This window comes from Python bivittatus, unplaced genomic scaffold (genome assembly GCF_059951505.1).
Source record: "Python bivittatus isolate LINGU-HERP-01145 unplaced genomic scaffold, Pbiv_v1 ctg000100_np1212, whole genome shotgun sequence".
In the NCBI taxonomy this organism is placed as follows: domain Eukaryota; kingdom Metazoa; phylum Chordata; class Lepidosauria; order Squamata; family Pythonidae; genus Python; species Python bivittatus.
The window spans coordinates 3959812-3979974 of NW_028277038.1; the positions used below are offsets into that span (position 1 = coordinate 3959812).

General features: G+C 43.8%; 2 protein-coding genes across 4 annotated transcripts in view; both read left to right on the forward strand.

Annotated features, from left to right (window-relative positions):
* Positions 1–1656: 1656 nt before the first annotated feature.
* On the forward strand, positions 1657–6813 carry RAN (RAN, member RAS oncogene family). Of its 2 annotated transcripts, none has more exons than XM_088135301.1 (7): positions 1657–1833; positions 2820–2865; positions 4232–4316; positions 4800–4925; positions 5316–5503; positions 6157–6327; positions 6412–6813. In XM_088135301.1, exons 2-7 carry the CDS (start codon positions 2827–2829, stop codon positions 6454–6456), a joined length of 654 nt encoding a protein of 217 aa, XP_087991427.1. In that variant the 5' UTR covers positions 1657–1833; positions 2820–2826; the 3' UTR covers positions 6457–6813. The 2 variants fall into 2 exon arrangements, with proteins under 2 accessions (XP_087991427.1, XP_087991428.1); XM_088135302.1 differs by lacking the exon at positions 1657–1833 and adding an exon at positions 1906–2171.
* A 10267-nt stretch (positions 6814–17080) lies between these two features.
* Positions 17081–20163, forward strand: part of ADGRD1 (adhesion G protein-coupled receptor D1) — a 112544-nt gene continuing 109461 nt past the window's right edge. For both annotated transcript variants that reach the window (XM_007426660.4, XM_025165690.2), the window contains exons 1-2: positions 17081–17721; positions 17836–17872. In XM_007426660.4, coding sequence (XP_007426722.1) covers positions 17668–17721; positions 17836–17872 — 91 coding nt within the window. In that variant the 5' untranslated portion in view covers positions 17081–17667. The remainder of the gene's footprint in view (positions 17722–17835; positions 17873–20163) is intronic.

A 20163-nucleotide genomic window follows, 5' to 3' on the forward strand; every position in this document is an offset into this window, starting at 1 on the left:
CTACTGTTCCGGCTTACATACAAATTCGACTTAAGGACAGACCTTGGGAATGGAACTCGTCTTAAGTTGAGGACTACCTGTAATGAGATACAGCTTTATCAAATCATACCAAAAGGCAGTGGGAAAAGAACAAACATGATCATTTTGTTTCCTCTGCCAAACGCAATGCTTTACGCCTTCTAGTTTCCCCCCTAAAAACTGACCTCCAGTTTTTAAAAGGCCCCTCTAAAACCCTTAGTCCAGTGCCATTCAGAATATATATTTTAGCAAAGCGGGAGGGATAGCCTTTTAGAGAAGAATAAAAAGGAACTCTGGTTTTATTGTGTTGGCATTGCAAATGGACTTCTGGAAGAGTTGCGCTGCGTAAAATCCAGATTTTGGGGCACAAATGGCAGCAGACAAACGCTCTGGAAATGCGGAATCCATTCATTTCACCACAATATCATTACAAAGAGCAAGGAAGGTGCATTCTTGTAATGATAAAGTTGGATTTCTGGGTGGAATAATTTGTCAGGATTGGGGCCTGTAAAGTAAACTAGCAATGGGATCACTTGCTGAGGAAATTTCAGGGTTTCCCCCCCACCCCATACCGGCTCTTTATCATTTATCATCTCTTTACCCAAGATTATAAACCCAATTGTTTAGGAAAGAGGAACAACAGGATGTTTAAAGCAGGCTAGGAAAATATCCACCTTTGAAAGATGCATCCCAGGCGTTTTTAATGTCTGCCTCAGAGATCTTCTACAGGATCTCACGTTGCAGAGCCATAAGGCTGTTTTGCGGAGGGTGTGAGTTCGACAAGCCGTGGCTTGCTCAGAAAGCAGTGGCTTAGGGCAAACTGTGGTTTAAAATAAACCATGGTTCACTGCACTGCATACATTCAGCACATCTAATCCAGGGAACCCAGCAGAGATTGCTCAGGGGCAACGCCCAGCATCCCCTACACCTAAATCCTGGAAAAGGATACTGGGAATTGTAGTTCAGCAGAACTGGTTGAGACCCCACTCAACCTAGGGGTTCCCCGACCCCTTAATTGGGGATGAATTTATCATTGCAGTTACAACAGAAGACCGCATGCATGGGAGGAAGCAACACCCAAGCCCATCTGCCGGGCCTGTTCCCCCGCTTGGCCTGCTGAACTACATAGCCCATCTTCCCCAGCTTCGGGAAGGAAAGTTGGCCTAATTTTGCAATTAGACAACATGGTGGCAAGAAGCACCTTACTGGTGCGGATGGCTCTTTTGCATTGTGTGCTGTGGTGTGTTGAGTTGCATTGCTTCCCCCCCCCCTTTTGCAAAAGATTTGAAATTTCGTTTCGGGTTTTATCGTTTTTAAGCCTGGAGCGCGCGACCGGGCGGAGGGAAGAGGAAGGGGGGAAGAGCGCTCCAATTTCCCGCCAGAACGCCGGCGTTGCGCAGGCGCCCGTCGCCGCGGGGGCGGAGCCGCGGCAGAAGGCGCGCGCTCTTTCGAGAAGGGTGGGGCGGGGCAGCGAGGGAGAGAAAGGGAAAGAGTGAGTGTTGAGCAAGAAAGAGCGGTCTCCTGAGGCGGCCGGCCGCGCAGGCGCCGTCCCTCCGCAGCCACGTGACCCCGCTCCCGCTCTCTGCCCCCTCCCGGCTACGCAGGCACGCACGCACGCACGCTCCCCGCGCGGCCACGTGACCGCCGTGCGCGCTCCCCGCCCTCGGCTGCTGCTGCGGCTGCTTCTTTGAGGGCGATTTGAACGAGCGCGCTTCCGCCATCTTCCCTCAGCCCGCCCGCTCCCCTCAGTTAGCAGCAGCGAGAGAAGGAGGCGGAGGAGGAGGAGGAAGGCAGCGAACGAGACGCCCCGAGGAGGTAACGCGCCTGGCGAGGGCGGCCCGCCGTTGGCGGGAGGCCGCGGCGGGGAGAGGGCAGGCCGCGGCCGGGCTCGCCCTCCTCGCGGGGACGGAAAGGCCGCCGCGCTCCCTCCCTCCCTCCCCCCCTCCCCGGCCAAGAAAGGGCGGGAAAGGCCTTCCGGGTGCCCCCCCGCGAGGGAAGGGGAGGGGGCGTGAGGGGTGCGCGGGGGGAGGCGGCGGTTGGCGGGAGGCCGTTGGCGCCGGGGGGAGAGGAGGGCGTGTGCGCACGCGCAGGGAGGGGAGGGGGCGCCCGAGCGCAGCCCTCCTTCCTTTCTTTCTCCTTCCGTTTCTTCCGAGGTGAGTCGAAGACGGGGTGGCGGGGCCCGGGGGGGCCCTGGGGAAAAAAGGGGCGCCCTTCTGGGGAAGCCTCTCTCCTCCGCCTGCCCGGCCTTTTTCCCTAAGGGGAGATGCCAGGAAAGGTGGGGGCGCCTTTAAGGGGGTCTCTCTCTTCTTTGCCCCCCGTCTTTTTCCTTTGGGGGGATGCCAGGAAAGGTGGGAGAGGGGCTTTCCCCTCCCCGTTTTAACTCCCTTCCCAGCCCCCCCGGCCCCAGATTTCTCAAAGGGGAAAAAGGTGGCTTGACTTGGCAGCTGGAGCTCTCTTCTCCCCTGCCCCCCCAACCACCCCACCACCCCCCTTGTCCACTCTCTTTTCAGTCTTCAGCCATCTCAGTTCTGCTGGGCCAAGCATCTAGTTGCGTGTTTTGGTGGGGAGGGGGTGGAATGGGGTTGTGTACGTGTGCTGTTTTGGTGGGGGCTGGAAGGTGGGGGAAACACACACAAACACACACACACAACCCGCCGGCCCCTGTGCCCGCCGCCATTTACTGCTTCCTTCTCGACCCGGATGGAGAGCTGAGCCAGCCAGCCACGCGCCTTTGGGCGGCGTGGGGCCGACGATCCGCAGTGCCGCCTCCCTCCCCGCTCATGCTTTGCTCTTCTCCACAGACGCAGCATGGCCGCCCCGCAAGGAGAACCCCAAGTGCAGTTTAAGGTACTGCTGAAGCCTTCTTTCCACCTGGTCTTTCCTCATCGTTTGTCCCGGAGGAAACCAGCACGGGAAGCTGGGGCTCCAGGCTTTCTTTGTTGGTTTGCAAATCCACAGGAATGCTTTTTCGCTGGCAGACTTTGCCGCGCCAGGCTACTTCTTGGCCTGACTGGAATTTTTTTGCTTTTTTTCCCCCCTGCACTTCAAAGAAATGCCTGTTCTCGATGGAACGTAGAATTTCTTTTAAATCTGTTGAGGACTGACAGCGTGTGGCTAGGAATTCAGTATGGTTTCTTGGAAGGCAGATGTACCAAATATGATCAGTTTGATTCCCAAATAGGCTTGTGGCCTAACATGTATGCCTGTTTTCTTTGTAGACCACTGGGATATACATTTTAGTTTAGTTCAGCTGATAAAGTAGTCAGTTTGCCGTTCAAATGTTGTAATTTTTAATGACCCGTGTTATCCCTGATTATTTGTATTGAGGGAGTATTTCTTCTGATGTAGTGCTGTTGGTAAATTGGTAAAAGTGTTTCTTTGTTTTAATATGTTGGATTGAATTTGTAAATATAGGAAACGTTACCTGTATTGATTTTATTAATATTGTCAAAAGAAAACTGTCTTTCTCTTTAAATAGTGGCTAATTCTATTCACTATTCTATTCCAAACAGTTGGATGACTTTAATTGTAAAATTGTGCAATTTCCTTCCAGTACATAGAAATAATTGGGTGTGAAATTTTCCAGCCCTTTTGAGTAATTTCAAAGAAATGGAAGTAAGATTTTAGATAAAGCAAAATTAATGGCCTCTATATACTCATATATAAAGGGCTACTATTTATGTTTTGCTTAGATTTTCCTTAGATTGAATTTGCAATAACAATAACATCAAGATGGAAAAAATATATAATATGATACATGAATAGTATAAATATTCATTTATGTATCATATCTTTTATTCAAAAATTCATTTTTTCTAGTATAATAGAAAAACTAAATATATACATAAATGAATGCATAAATGAAACTTGAATAGCTTGCAAGGTATAGATCTATGATTTTTTTGAATTTGTTTTAGTTTATGATTATAAGAGTTTTATTCTGAAATAAATCTGTAGGTTTGGATGAGATGGCTGAGATAAATAGTTTGTAAGTTCATCTTGTAAGTTGCACTCTCTGAGTTACAAGCCTAGTCAATTTCATGCCTACAAAAATTTAAACCTAGCTTTCCCCAGAACTAGTTCTGTTCTATAACAGCTACAACATACTGGCTGGATATGTATTTCTGTTTTGTAAGACTGATACCAGTAGGAAAAAATGTTAGCATAAGACACAATTTTCTTAAAAATAATCTTTTTAAAAATCTTTCCTCAGCTTGTTTTGGTTGGTGATGGTGGTACTGGTAAAACAACATTTGTGAAACGCCACTTGACTGGTGAATTTGAGAAGAAGTATGTAGGTATGTAGAGTATCTTAAGTCATATTGTGGACACCCTAAAATGAGTTTGATGGCTATCCTGCCTTTTAGAGGAACTGATGTCATCTGTAAATAGAGTGTAAAATGCTAGATATCTGTACATCATTTTATGGTCTGTATATTTCTGTCCAAGTGTTAAACATTATACAGTTTGAGCTGAAAAGACATCTGATCCACAACTGGATTTTCCATCTCTCCTAGTTGATCAATGGGGTGGGGTGAGTAAGAAGAGGGAAAAGGGGCAAACTGCTAGAAAAAATAATCTTAAAAGTAAAAGCAAATAACTTCATGGGAAAAGGTGCTTCTTAATAATTTGTAGACAAGATGCAGAAAAGCCCAACGTGGAGAAGGACGAAGCATGATGTTAGCTTGTTTCATAACTTCCGTTTGAAATAATCATTGTCTGAAAGCTTTACGTTGTGTCTTTACATGCAGTATACCAATTAACCCTTTATTTTGTTGTAGCTACTCTGGGAGTTGAAGTCCATCCTCTGGTGTTTCACACTAACAGAGGTCCTATTAAATTTAATGTATGGGACACAGCTGGTCAAGAGAAGTTTGGAGGTCTGCGAGATGGTTACTACATTCAAGGTAAGTTATCTGAACAAATATTTCTGTTTGTTAACTGGAAATAAAGAACTATTCTTTTCAGACTTTTCCATAGTCTGAAACTTCAATAATTTAATTGTTCCCATTTCTGTTTTCCAGTGTAATATTAGAATTTTGTCTGCATTATACTTATGTTAAAAGATTATAGTAATCCAAATTCCTTAAAGATTTATTATCTGTAAGCATTATATATTTTGGAACTTGAGGTGAAACTGTACATCATAATGTGTCTGCATAAAAGTTAGGATAATGCTGAAGTAACAATGCAAAAGTTTGTGACTCTGTTTTTAGAAATATTGCTATAGTAGTAGAACTTTAAGTTGCATTACTTTTGTCCTAATGACTAATAATGGACATTGCTTTAACTTCCAGCTCAATGTGCCATCATAATGTTTGATGTAACATCAAGGGTTACATACAAGAACGTACCCAACTGGCATAGAGATCTGGTACGAGTTTGCGAGAACATACCCATAGTTTTGTGTGGCAACAAAGTGGATATCAAGGACAGGAAAGTCAAAGCAAAGTCGATTGTCTTTCACAGGAAGAAGAACTTGCAGGTAAGAACATGGAATTTCTTTTAGCTGAAAATGATTGTTTAAAGAGGAAAGACAACCTAAAATGTGCCTCATTTTCTATTGTGGCTTTAATTGTTGTCTATAGTTTTGGGTTTTAATCCTACAAACATATTTGTTAGTTGCTTCATGGCGGTGGGGGGGAGTCCTCTTTCCTGTTTATAGACTATGTGGTTAGCATACAAGATATCAGATTGAATCAAAATAGTGGTAACCATATTTGATTCAATTGATAATGATTCCTGAGGTCATTTTTCCTTTGAATCTGCTGACTTGAACTCTCAATTTCAATAAAAGTAAGCACCTATCTTCTTATGGTAAAAGAAAGATTTGAAATAGATAGCTTTGTCCGATGAGCGAAGTACATCTCTGCAGAAAATGAAGAGCAAATGCACAGTGGGTCCTGATGGTGAAAAGGAAGGCAGAGGATACCATTACAAAATCTATGCAGACTGAAGATGTATGCAAGATAGGGCCAGCCAGTTCACAGCATGGATAGCTTTCGGTTCTCACCCCGTTAATGTTGTGAGTGTAGCCGAAAAGAAGTCAGAGAAGCTACCTGCTGAGGATAACAGATGCCTCAATCTCTGTTAACTCAAATTCCTCTCTCTCACCTTTTTTTTTGTTTTTTTATTTAGTACTATGATATTTCAGCCAAGAGTAACTACAATTTTGAGAAGCCCTTTCTTTGGCTGGCGAGAAAGCTCATTGGGGATCCCAACTTGGAATTTGTTGCCATGCCCGCTCTTGCGCCCCCAGAGGTTGTTATGGATCCAGCATTGGCAGCACAGTATGAGCAAGATTTACAGGTAACCCTCTTTAGGACGATTGGCCACCTTCCCGTGGCTCTGGCCTTTTCAGGGCTGCTGAACTTTTCTCTTCCTGCCTTCCAGATTGCTCAGACCACCGCACTGCCAGACGAAGACGACGACCTGTGAGAGAGAGAAGCCGGAGCCCAGCGTCAGAAGTCTAGTTTTATAGGCAACTGTCCTGTGATGTCAGTGGTGCAGCGTGTTTGCCACTTTATTATTCTAGCTGACCAGAACATGTGCTTTAATCTTTGGGATGCTGAAAGAGAGAATGGGGTTTGGAGTGAATGTGGCAGTTAAAAAAAAAAATTCCTTCATTTTGGACCCGCATATTTAGCTGTTTTGGACTGCAATTTACTCCACATTTGAGTTACAAATCTGACTGCGGCAGTCTCATCACAGTATTCAGTGGTAAATCTTGTTTGTTACTGTCATTCCCATTCCTTTTTGTTTAGATCATAATAAAGTTGTATTTCAAATATCCAAGCAAGTGACTCTCTTTAAGAGTAATTATTTGGAGCAAGATCAGAAGTTTAAAAAAAGAGCCTCTCCTTTTAATAGTCAGGATTCTCCAAGCAGGTAGTAACTAAAGCTTATACTCTGGAAAAATCTCGGTATCTGAATTTAAGCAAGCAAGTTCTCTGGCCTAAATGAATTTACTAGCCTGAGTCTCATTTTGGCTTAACCTTAATAATTGCTGTGGGTGGGTGGATTAAAGGCGTACAGTAGATAACAACGTGCCGCTCTCGGTGTTTCTAGAGTTGAGCCAAATAGTTGAATGCTAGATTCTAGTAAATGATGAAACCTGCTGCTTGAGTCAGATGAATTTTTGAGAAGCGTACTTGGGTATAAACATGCTTTCCGTATATCTTGGTGATTGTCTGCAACTGTCACATAAGCCTAACTGACGAACTCTTAGTTGTCGATGGCTGCTTCAGTGTTTCTCAACCTTAGCAGCTTTAAGAGGTGCGGACTCCTACATCCTTGGGCAGGAATGGGGAACCTTGATGGCCTGCGGTGCACCGAATATCTTTGCAATATTGATGATGCAAAGTGGACACAGTCCAGTAGGTCTGTCCATTTCTTGCTGAGTAATGGCAGAAAAAACACCTGGTTTATGGTGAAAGCAGGCCTTGCAGGCTGCAAATACGATTTTGAGGCCATGTAAACTTCCTTCTCTATTAAAGAAGATCAAGCTTTAGCTGGGTAGGAATGCCTATAATAAATAATATCCCAGTTGCCTTAGGTAAACAGTTGCTGACTGGAGTCCTGGTTGTGAAAAAGCAGCAGTTTATCTGAATCGAACTGGCGCAGGAAAAGCAAGTCTGGCCAGGCTCTAATCCATCTCGCGTACGGCTTCTGCACAAAAAGGAAGAGAAGGGAGCCGGGCTAATGCATTAGATGTTTAAATACTCTGCGCAGCAGGATCCCAGGCTGATAAGGCATGGCTTGGCTTGAGCCTTCGTGTTAGGCCTCCACAACCTGACGTCATCCGGAGGGGCTTGAATCTCGAGCTTCAGGAAATATTAACACCCAACCAGCGCGAGGTTTCAGCTGACGCGTTCCTAACGCGTGCTACTTCTGCAACTTGATTCATTAGTTACCCGAAATGCCTCTATTGGCGAAACAGCAGGAGATAAATTATTAGTTGTTAGAGAACCTATAAACAAAACCGTTCAGAAAGTGTAAGCTTGGGAAAATGGCTGCGTGTCTTAACTAGGGGAGGATGTTCAGAAAAGAGACTGAATGCTCGTTTAGAGAAGCAGAGGGGAAGCACTGCGTACGCTCCCGTAGAAGATACATGCTTCCCTCTTAATGAATTAAATTGTTCTCCCGTATACAGTGGATTCTGTTTAAAGGGGATTGAAACAATTGTCGCTCCAGATGTTTATTCGCTCATACGTTAGAGCTAACTCTCAAAAATGGGGCAGATTTTCAGGTAAACTGGATGTGTTTTTCAAGGTGAGGAGTTCGTTTTGAGTTAAAAAGAGACCCCACCTCTGCTCTTCCCACCACAGCAAACAAGAAGAGGCTTATTTTGGGGTCCTGAAAATTGGGCTACCCTTTGATCTATTGCCAATCGCAACTTCTAATATTTTGCAAGGTTGGCCCACAGCGGTGCTGTCAGTAAAATGCACAATGTTACTTGGATGGTGGAATAGAATTATTTACTTACTCAGAAGATCTAAATTACTCCTCTAGTGGCTCCAGGCAGCTTAAGAGTCCATAAAAACATAACTTCCAATAAAATACAAGCATGAGTAGCATTAAAAGGCCTTGGAAAATAAATCTGTTTTGAGTCCCTTCCTAAACTGCGGTAAGAAGACTTGGTTCCCATCGTCAGCAGCAAATAATTTACGCCAAAATATGGGCCCCACCAAGGGAAAAACTGAATTGGACACTGATGTCCTGGAGGTCCATGTTCACATCTGGAACATGCTCCACTGATAAAGAATGGAAGCAATTGCACGAAATCTGGCATGTATTTTGGTCTCAGCTGGGTAAGGTCTTTGATCTCATCCTGGATGCATCACAAGTGCATAAGACCCATGAGCCACTGGACCCTCATGCAATGTCTAAACACTCTTCTGGGGCCATTCCACAGAGGCCCAGAAGTTCCCAAACCTCGAGGTCGCCCATGCCAGATCTCTACTCCTGATAAAAATAAAACTGCTTTATCCAGGAGGCTCCCAGGTTCTGAAGCCCAGCCTCCAGCATCTGTAGCAATTCTTGACTTCATTCCACCAACCTAAAATTTAAACTTGGGTTGCCAACTAAGTCACTGGTGATTCAGCTTCATCCTTCTTTACCAGCTTCCCTTTGGATTCTGGGATCCTTATTTTTTTACATCATGGTACTGAAAGTGTAACCTTCCTTTTGAACTAAGGAGATCTGCACATCTCCCTGAGACCCTTTTTCCCACTTGGGTCCACCGCAGAAGCCAGTCCCTTTCTTGTTCTGCTCTGCCGGCCTTCCTGTCGCTGGAACATCTAGCAGAGGAGAACCGGCGACTTCCGTGGCAGGCCCACTCTCCCTTTCACAGATACTGCCATGGCACTGAAGACCACATGGTGGTGCTCAGCTCCCATACAAGCATCACCCTTTCTGTTGCAGCAGGCTACTTTTTAGCTGACTTGGGTAATTGTCCTGTGCCATCACACAGTGTGTCTGATAACATCCAACCCTGCGTATCTTCTCCCCTTTACTCTGCAGCACGAGCAGGAACTCTTAAAAAGACATTTCCTTCTCTCCAGACTGACTTTGCCAAAAGCATTTCCTCCCTCCTCCTCCCCACCTCCCCCCCAGTCTAATTTATGCATCAAGGTAACATGTCCTGCGTCATGCAACTGCCTGCATGTGTTTGCATCTATTGGCACGATGCTTCCATCATGCAAAAGGACCACCGTTCCATTTGGAGTAGAAGCCATCTTGGGCTTTTCACCCCGCAATCTCTATTTCCTTTGTACTAACAGGCAGCATTTACCCAGTACGTTGGTTTAACAAGCCACATCTGGCCCATCATATTCATCCTAGCTTGCAGACCATGGTGACTGTATTCACACAACTGGGTAGGTTGGATGTCCAACCTGGGCAAAACATTTGGAACATCTGAAAGGCATGCCAGATGCAGTTTCTTCCCCAAACTGATTTGGAAAACTCATCTCAGTTTTCTGAACGGATTTGGGTTGACAGTAGGTTTGATTCAGTTCCAACAGCTGGATCAAAGTTTACTATTCTAGAACCCCAAAAGTGAATTTTGACCTCAGCATAGCTACGCACTGATCTACGGTTGAGTTGATCTATTTGGCTAAGCCATATTGTGGTTTGTTCAGTTTGGGGATTCACGGGAACCCAACCATCAAGCCCAAAATATTAAAACTGACTGGGAACATTAGATGAAAGGATCCAATTAATACTCATTGTTCTTAATGGAGCCTGACATCAAAGCAATTAGCATAGATTAATCATTAAAAACACCAGCAGCAAAAACCACAGTATTATTAAACAAAAGCTTTCACTAGCCAATGTTTATCGTTGAGTAGCATACAAACAGCTTTCCCCCCTCCTTATAATAACCACATCAGACAGCTTTTTTAATACTTCATTTGTCAAAAAGAGGTATGCCAAAAATGAAACAGAGGACCCCTACCCATATGTCCATTCTGAAGCCCCCAATTCCATTCTCCCATCAGATCCAGAACTTGGGGAAACTGGGGGCCAAGCAAGAATTTTGATCTGCCTTGCAATTAACGGTCTACCCTCCAGCCAAGAATTAGTGGAATCAATTGAGCGTGATTGCATTTAATAAAAAGGGCTTGATTGGAAACGTCAAAGCGTGAGGAAGGAAGAATGACGAGAAAGGAAAGAATGCAGCGATATTGGCAGCAAGGGGGTATTAAGAGAAAGAATATCTCTCAGCCTTGCCATCCCGTTGACCTCTAGATGTCTTGAATTAACAAATCCCTTTTGGCGTATTGGCTGGAGATAATTGGAGTTGTCTGGAGCTTCGAGAGAATCTTCAAATTTGTCATGAAATTTGGCTCTGCGGTCTCACGCAAGGGATATGCGACGATCCAGCCCGCTTAAGAGCAAACCTTGTTATGCAAAAAACATGATACGTTTTAATTAGCTATCGCTCCTGACGGACGGAGCTTGTTATATCTGATGGCAGCTTAGCCGATCCGAATAAGGGCAAGAACATTGTCTTCCTCTTCTTGCCGCTGAACGCAACTTTTTCATTTTATTTTTTTTTTAGAGGCACAGTGTGTCGCATCAGATTAGCTTTGCTCCCCACAGTTCCCCAGGCGGGGAGGGTGGGGGGCACGGCCTCAAATGCTGGAGGTCTCAATTGCCAAAAACAGCGTCTGGAGAATCAAGGCAAGCTATAAAGACGGCCTGGCGTATACTGTTCGCAATTCACAGGGGGGAAGCTAGATGTAAGTTTATTCTTCCACATCCCAGCAGAGTGCACCAGAAATGCTGAGAGAGTGAAGTTTTAAGAAAGGGCTTTAAAATGCCATGCTGATTAAAATAAAACACGAAACCAACTTACCCAGCTTTCAACTGAAGTCAGTTATACAGATTAAGTCAATCTGCCAACAGCATTTGTACTGAAGAGGGATAAAGGTGTGGGGCTCTTGTTTAGAGTTTCTGTCTAGATGAAATCTGTTTTGACTTGTTTTCTTTAAGACTGAATGAAAACCTCTCTTTTCTCCCACCAGAAATCTGATTCGGTCTTGAATCCTTGACAATTCTTTCTGGGTTGAACCGAATGTTGCGATGCTGAAGAAGCAAGCTGCCTTCCAGCTGGACTGAAATGTGAAATGTAGCTTGCCTCTTCAGCATGTCGCTGAAATGCACATGGATGTGTTTTTCAACAGCTCTCACTGAACTTGACAGGATTGATGTCATCGCAAAAAGGCATAGGGTTGCATTTCACAGTGTTGCCAATACTGATTGTCGTTATTTTCGTGGTAGTGTGATAGAAAAGGGAATTTGCAGAAGAAAGGGCTGGAGTTCAGCGCTTAGAATATATATCCTACATGTAATCCCCCCCCAATCCTATTCTTATTATTTCCATGTACCTTTAAAGGGTGATGTTATAATGTGATGTGAATGGAAAGGATAATAGGGGTGGTGTGTTCTAGAGGGAGCTAAGTCTTAGCACAACAAACATTGTTTGTTTCCTGTGCTCCTTTTCTTGGGAATGAGCAGGAAACCTTGCTCATCATGACTGGCAATTTCCCACTACACATCAGCCGGGTGATGTCAAAGTCTTCAGAAGTTACTAAGCTTGGTTTCATAATCACTATGTGTGATCCACTGATTACTCATTCCTGCATTGCTGGCTGGGGAATTCTGGGAGTTGAAGTCCACCCAACTTAAAGTGAGAAACACTGATTTAGAGAATGCTATTGTGTTTATATGGTCATCAAAAGCTTTACATGGGCATTGGCTTAGCCAGTGTAGGAACAGAAGGCAGTGCTGGCTGGGGCATTCTGGGAGTCAAAGTCCAGCATCTTCAAGTTGCCAAGGTTGAAAAACACTGATCTAACGCCAACCATTACAAACCATTCTAGGAATGTACTCTTATAACTTTCATTTTTGCACGTTCCCCCAATTCAGAATCAGCCCCGCCCATGACGTTAGTGGATTTATTTCCCCCCCATTTCATTTCTTCAAATCTGAGTAGTGGAACTGAATTTGTAATGCAACATGCTGGGTTTTCCCTTTGGCGCAATTATTTTCCACCCTGTTCTTTTCACCTTGCAGGGCAGTGGGGCAATAGCCTCAGAAGGGAATAGAGTGTAAAGCTGTCGGCGTGAGCTTTAACGGCCGGTGCTTGGTGTAGCAGAAAATGTTTCTGTAATTACAAACCTCTGAAGTTGCAGTTGTGTGATCGCTACAACCACAAAACCATCAAGTGCTGCTGGCTTCGGGGCAAATATATTATAGATGGGGGAAGAAAAGGAAGCCGGATCCTTTGGACCCAGTTATTTTAACGTTGGTGGGTTTGTTTGCAAGTTGCATCTTTGGATAGGCCGTGACGTCAGTGGGTCAGAACTCAAACCTTCCTCCATGAATGTGAGAATTAATGCAGAGACTTGTTCTTTGGTTTCTTGATTTTTTTTTTAATGGTTTGATTAGTGCAGAGACTTGTTCTTTGGTTTCTTGATTTTTTTAAACAGTTTTTCATCTTCTGCAAAAGAAGCTTCTATGTTTCTCCCTCTACAACCCGGGTTTTAGAATGTCTTAAGAAGTGGGAAAAGGTGTGGTTGGTGGATCTAGAACAGTGCTCCTCAACCTTGGCAGCTTGAAGATGTGGGGACTTCAAATCCCAGAATTCCCCAGCCTTAACAGATGATGTTCCTCAGACAAGCCAAACTTCAGATGTTGGATATTCACACCATATGCTAAGGAGGGCAGAAACCACCTGGACTACAGGCCTTGGATCAATCTGATGGTTGGCCATTGGAAGAAGAGATCCTACCAAATGGAGGAGATCCTACCAAATGGAGGAGATCCTAAGTTCTCAGATTCTCAGCAAACTCAGCTCAGAAGTGAAATAGACTTTTAGGACAAAGGATTCTTGAGGGACAGAGGATTCTTGGGGGGAAAAACAGGTGTTTGGTATTCTTAGGATGCGTCTCCTCCAGGAACTTAACACACTGATCCACAGCATCCAAGACATGTGTTATATGGTGCACAGACATTGTCTACACCAGTGTTTGGGAGCTGAAGTCCACACTTCTTCAAGTTGCCAAGGTTGAGAAACCCTGATATAGTACATGAGATACTCAGCAGACACAGAACGCTGGGGCAAGGGGAATGGGAGGTATAAATGGATCTGTACTGGAGTAACTGGAAAAAGGACAATCAGTGAACTCGGAAATTAATCCTTTCCTCTGTTGAAAGCCATTTAAAAAAAATAATAATGTGGTCCAAGAGTCTCTTGGTTGGCCACTGGAAAAACAGGGGTCTGATCCAGCAGGGCAAGGCTGATGTTCTGATGTTCTTATGATGACTTTTTCTTCCTACATTCAGTTGCCTCTGCTAGTGACTGCAGCCTTCAATTTATTTATTTATTTATTTTTTAAATGGGGTCTTTCTCCTAACAGGTTAAATACAAGCAACCCCCCCCCTTTTTTTTTTTTTTGCTTCCCTGGAAAGTTGTAGTTTAAGTTAGAAAATCAGACATTGAAACCATCATTCATTTATGTGAATTTTGGAAGACTTTCCCCCCTCCCTGGGACTGACTGTAATTTACTCATTAATCATCTCCAGTTGAGTTGATTAGTTGGATAGGCTTTTTTAAAAATCTCTTTTCTTTTATATTTCAGAGCTGTCAGAGAGGTGGGGATATGAGACCATTTGTAAGTGAAGTTTAACAACTAGAACAGCAAGTGACTTACGTTATTTATTTTTTCTCCCTTCAAGGATGTTGCTTAAATATTTCGATGTCCCTGATGTATTCCACTATTTTGGACAGCGTTATCAAGAGATAAATAATTAGAATAAAAAGCCTTTTAGGAAAACTGTATTTCAAATGCCTCCCTCCATGCCATGAAATAATTTATGTACAGTATAATTTATGTACAGTAATTTATGTCTTTTCTGCAATTAGGAATGAAGAGGAGGTGATGGTGGTAGCATTTTTCAAACATGGGGCATCGGTTGTTTTTTTCCCTGGTGTGGCTTTTGCGGGATGATAAAATTAGCCCGTTTTCTGGCATTCTCGCCAAGGGAGATAAATAAACGAATCTCAGAAGAGGTCTGGTGCAAAGAAAGTTTTGAAACAAAACCAGAACGTTTCATTGTATTAGTTCTTCAGCCATATGTATATTTTCATTGAAAAAACCAAAAACCAAACAGTTCATTTCTCTCCCTCGCACATACCCACACCAACAGATTTTGCTTCCATTGCTTAAGACAATTGTGTACTTCATATAACAAATTGATCACCCCCCGCCCAAAGAAATCTGTGTATAGAGTGAAAATGTTAAGAGTTGAAACACTTAAGAAACAACACACCAGGAGCCTTATTTATCAGCGAAGGTCTCAATTTTCCTGCAGGCTCCCGACGTTGTGCTAAGGCATCGTGGGAGGTTTGATCTTAGCCAATCACTGATTTGGGACCATGGTTTGGGGCTGAGTACAATGTATTAGAGAGCCAGTTTGGTGTAGGGGTTAAAGCATCAGGCTAGAAACTGGAAGACTGAGAGTTCTAGTCCTGCCTTAAGCATGAAGCCAGCTGAGTGATTTTGGGCCAGTCCCTCTCTCTCAGCCCTAGGAAGGAGGCAATGGCAAACCACTTCTGAAATCTTGCCAAGAAAACTTCAGGGACTTCTCCAGGCAGTCGCCAGGAGTCAAGATTGATTCAAAGACACCAACCCCCCCCTCCCCCCCCCAAACAAACCAATGTATTAATCTGGCCAACTGGGACTCAGTTGGGAAGTTGCATTGCACAGATTCTGGGAGAAGAATCATCTTCGTCTATAGTAGCCAAAAAGCAGGAGAGGTGTGGTAGGACTTTTTCAGACTAACATGTTGTATTAAAAGGCATCTGCTTTTGCAAGTTGCAGCTCCCTTCATCAGGTGCACGGAGTGGCTAACTTGAATCCAGCTCCAGTTTCAAAAGATGCATTTTCGGGGGAATTGGTGGGCCACCAATTCCAGAACATGGCTTGGTGAGAATGTAGGTTGGCAAAGGGGAACCAGATCCCCCCTGATATCTCTTGGTTATTCCATGCCTTTTTAAGGGGATCTGCAGCAAACGTAACAGCATGGTGTATTTCTGTTTAGAAAAACCAGCCAGTCCCTCACCCATGCCCTTTTCCAGGATTCTCCATTCCAGTCTCTCCCCATTGTGCATTTTACAGACCTCTCCCTTATCCCAACAGTCAGTATCATGTGGTCGGAAGCATCACTGGAAAATCAGGGTACAACTGTAACAGATGATTCATCCTGTGAAATAACATCGCATCAGAATAACTCATTGATTGTGCCTGTGCACGTTTAATATCCTATATTCAATATGTGGCATCTGCTTTTTCTGCTCCCCATTCATCATCGCTGCACTGTTCACCAGTTTAGCAACTTGCTTTTTCGGCTTGCTTCTGGGTACCCATTAGATTTCCTCTCTGGACAATGAAAGCAAAATAAACCCTATATTTCTGTCTTGTTTCTGCCTTTTTTCTCCTCCTTCCTTAAACTGTACTTTCACGGTTCTGCCTGAGGGTGGTGCCCTTGAGCAACTAATGAAACAGACACAGGCGTTCAGATAATAGATGAAGACAAAGTCTATGCACGGTATAATAGACTACCGAGGCCATCTTCTTTGATGTCCTCCTGATGCAAACCAAGAAACCAGGGGTTATGCTGATTTTCAGTGAGTTGGGATTGCTGGGTCATTAACAGCTGGAAACTTGCAGATTTAAGGGGTCCATCGCTGCACTCTTAAACCAAGCTTCTAGCTTTTGGCTTCGTGGTGGGTTCTGCCCCATCATCACGGTTGATACAAGCTTCAGTTGCCCCTTCACCAGTCGGAGTGTCAGTTTTGGATCTGAATTCGCAAAGGCCAAGCCTCCCCAGTGTCAAAATTAATGCGCATTTTCCTTGCCTCTCTCTGCCCAGCAGCATTTGAGGGCCTCCTGAAATTTTCAATGACATCTTCTGTCCGCCTCAAGCATGGATTGTACCCCCAAATCCCAAATATCCGAAGGGCACCAAGTTGGTTTCCCTGTGGGTGTCTGTCTGCAGCCATTAACAAAATCCCAACTTTACCCCAAAGGGAGAATTTGGAAGAAGCTGAGAACGATGCTTTGGGGTCAACGGAGAATTCTCCTGATCCACAGGAAGAGTTAGAACTTTTATACTTGACACTAAATGCCTTTTGCATTTGCTACTGAATAAGATTCTGTAGGATTGTCCTCAAGACTCCTTTTTTTTCCTACTTAAAGAAAGCACACACCCTCAACTCTCATTCATCATTTATAAAACCCCAAGTTTTATAACCCCTTGGTTCCTTTATAACCCTCTTGGTTCCTTCTCACAATGTCTCTGTTTTCCTTCCCTGGGCCATCTGCACATCTTCTGAATCTCCTGTTTTCTTCCTAACTGACTGGTGCTAGGACCCAGAAAATGAAGTGACTTGCTGGTAATGTGATATAAATAGAGTACCCAAATGGGATAAAGTTTGAGAAGAAAGTATGACATCATTTTGATTTTCTCTACACTCAATCAGGACTGGGGTAGAGGTGTGTCTCCCTGAGGCTGTCAGAGTTCGCCAAAGAATGAGCAACTTCTCTTCACAAAATCCTTCCCCCGCTTCCCCAAATGAAAGAAATATTTAAAATCTTTACGGCTTAAAGGCAGCTCCCTTTAAAAAAAAAAAAAAAGTAAGCCAAATTCCATTTCCACCCACTGACATCTGATAAAACGAAGACAAATCTAAAAAGGGAACGAAGTTGGAGGAAGTTGGAGAAAACAAACTTGCATCTCTTATCATCCCGAGTTTATTCACCTTTTTTTTTTTTTACTTACCAACTATTCCTCCTCCCTCTCTTTGCTGGAATGTCTTTATCAGCCATGAAAGGACTCCACCTCTCAAAACCTTAATTCTTGGACATCAGGAAAAAGTTTTTTCCCCCCCCCCTTCCTTCCCACAAACCAATCAATGGAACGGGTTTGCTGTACGGATGATTAGAGAATACATTCTTTAAAAAGAAGACAAGGTGATGATGGAGAACTGGTGGTTTTATTATTAATGTTATTATTATCACCGTGATCTGAGATCTCATCGGAGACTTGGCTTTATCCTTTGCAACAAGAGAAGGACTCATGGCAAATTGGCTGGAGCGACTTTGTTATCTCTTTTTGTGGATTTTATTTCAGGTAATCGTCTCAAAAACCTGTTGTTTTTTGTTTTTTTTAATTTTCTTCTCTTCTTTGGGGACTTTTGCTCCTCTGTATCCTATTCACGTATCGGTATATCTTTTCCACACACAGGTATACAGAATTCATACCTGGCTGCAGAAACACCCTGGTAAGGCATCTTTGATATCTTGAAAGTATGAAAACCTTTACCGTTGTTACGATCCTGTCTTTTGTTAAGAAATGGTGTTTCCCCCCCCCCAAAAGCATGTTTAGGTATAGTGTTCAGGGACATCCAATGCAATGCGAAATAGCATTTTGAATGTTGTGGTGGCTCGGAAGGTCAACCCACGTTGTTCTCACCAAGTCAGAAGGTTTCTCCTTATGAGAAACAAAGTAGGGGGGATTGGGGGGGTTATAAAGACAATTCTCAAAAGAGGGGTGGGTATACCGTAATAGTGGCAGTGCTAGTCTGCTGGGAGCTCTGAGTTCAAATCTCTGCTCAACCGCAGCGTACGTTTGGCAACGTTGCGGAAATTGAACGTCGGCCGACTCATCTGCTTGAGATGGTCACGTCCAAAATGAAGGAACTGCTCAGGCTAGCCGACAGACCCTGGAATTCATTTTAAAGCAGGAATAGAGAACCTGTGGCTTCCCAGGTGTGGCTGAGGTGTATCTGCTTTTTCTGTTCCCTCATGAGATCCATCTTTTGTGTGTGATTGGACAATCTTTGGCAAACAGCCTTAGGGAATTATTTTTCCATTTTGCATTCTGGATCCTTTCAGTCTTGTCCTTTCAAACGGAGCTTAAAAATGTTTTCTTTGACTTTTTGACGTTGGCTTTTCTTTTCCTTGCTATCTCAGTTTGATTTTAGAGGAAAGGGAATGCAGATTTATAAAACGGATTTGCTATAGGGCCAGCCCTCCCATTAGGCAAAATGACCTTCTAACTTTGGACATCAGACAATGGTAGAGACCAGTAATAATGGAAGTTCTCATGAACCTCTCTGAGTTTTTCCCTCTGTCCTGAATTCCCAAACCAAGAGTGGGAATTTTTTTCATGATAAGGGCTTACAAGAAGTTGGAAGTAGGTTGGATTCCCTTCCTAAATATATGGCTTGCTTTCTTTTTAATTCTAAAGCAAAGAAGCTAATGGTTCCTTCACCTGCCTATCTTAGTTGAAAAGGGATCTCAGCCTCACCGCTTCCCTTTCTACCTCGTAGGCACCAGCCTTCAGGAATCACAGGGAAGGGTTCAGTCCACCAGAGGAAAAAGCTTGTGGTTTATATTAACGGGGGATTTGCATTTTTACAAGATTTTTGGAAGGCTCGGACAGCGCACATTCATTGCAGGATCATTGGGGCTAGAAGTATTATAACCTCGCAACTTGTTTACAAGGACTTGTTTTTTTTTAATCCCCAACCATATTTTTTGACAAGCTTTCTATCTCTCTCTGCACTCCCTTCAGCAGTAAAACCAAAGTTTAAGGGGAATATATGACCTGTCTCGATTGTTTCAGGAGCAAGTTTCTGAGGCTAAAAATATTCATTGCACTAAGCCCCCATTTTTAAGCAAAGTTGGGGAAGCCGTAGCTATCCTGATGTTGCTGGACTCCAACCCCTATTAGCCCCAGCCAGCATGGTCAATGGGTGGGGATGATGGGAACTACACCCCTCCTCCTTGCTTCCTGTAGCAGTATATTCTGCCATACTACCCTGGCAGGATTTCACACTGAACATCTGAGGGCAAAGACTTAATATGTTCTGCTTCTCATTACAAGCCAAAAATCTCTACCACACTTGTGGGTTTAACACTTGTATTGCTTGAGTGTTTATACTGCACAAAGAAATATTAAAGTCACCCTTAGCTTCATCATCTACTGCTTGTACAATCTCTGCTTCTCAGGGTTGCATTCTCTCAATGCTGAGTGGGGGAATTGTAACTTGGTGGTAGTTACAGGGGTACACAGGGAAGATCTGAAGTTCATTAGTTTTGCTTTATGTGCCAAAGTCCCCATCTTCAGTCCTTGCCATATTCATACATGCATCTTTCCCCAGCCTGGTTGCCTTCAGATGTGTTGGACCAACTTCCATGTTGGCTGGAAATTCTGAGAGTTTGCCTGCAACACACAGCTCAGGGAAGCCTCATTTAGGGTGAGCCAGACCAGCATCTAGCCTAGATAAGTTATTCATATCATAATAGGTAGGATCAAGTCATGAGATGGAACTCTAGAACAAACCAGGAGACAAGGCCAAGGATATATGTCTATTACAGAGTTCAGAAAGACCTTCTTGACCTAGAAAAGCTCAATCTGCAGAAGATCTTTTTATAGAATGATTCAGTCTCCAACCTTAATCATAAAAAACCTATAAAGATGCTTCTTTGAAAAGCCAAAGATGTTCAATAATTCGTTGCGTGGGGTAGTTGCTGCCTGGAATCTTCTCAAAAGGTAGTGTACACCAAC

Excerpts from the sequence above, each read along its gene's own strand:
- RAN (XM_088135301.1), top strand. The coding sequence starts at position 2,827 with ATGGCCGCCCCGCAAGGAGAACCCCAAGTGCAGTTTAAG. Across the intron at positions 4,317-4,799 it reads ATTTGAGAAGAAGTATGTAG|CTACTCTGGGAGTTGAAGTC; the intron begins GTATGTAGAGTA and ends ATTTTGTTGTAG. Across the intron at positions 5,504-6,156 it reads ACAGGAAGAAGAACTTGCAG|TACTATGATATTTCAGCCAA; the intron begins GTAAGAACATGG and ends TTTTTTATTTAG.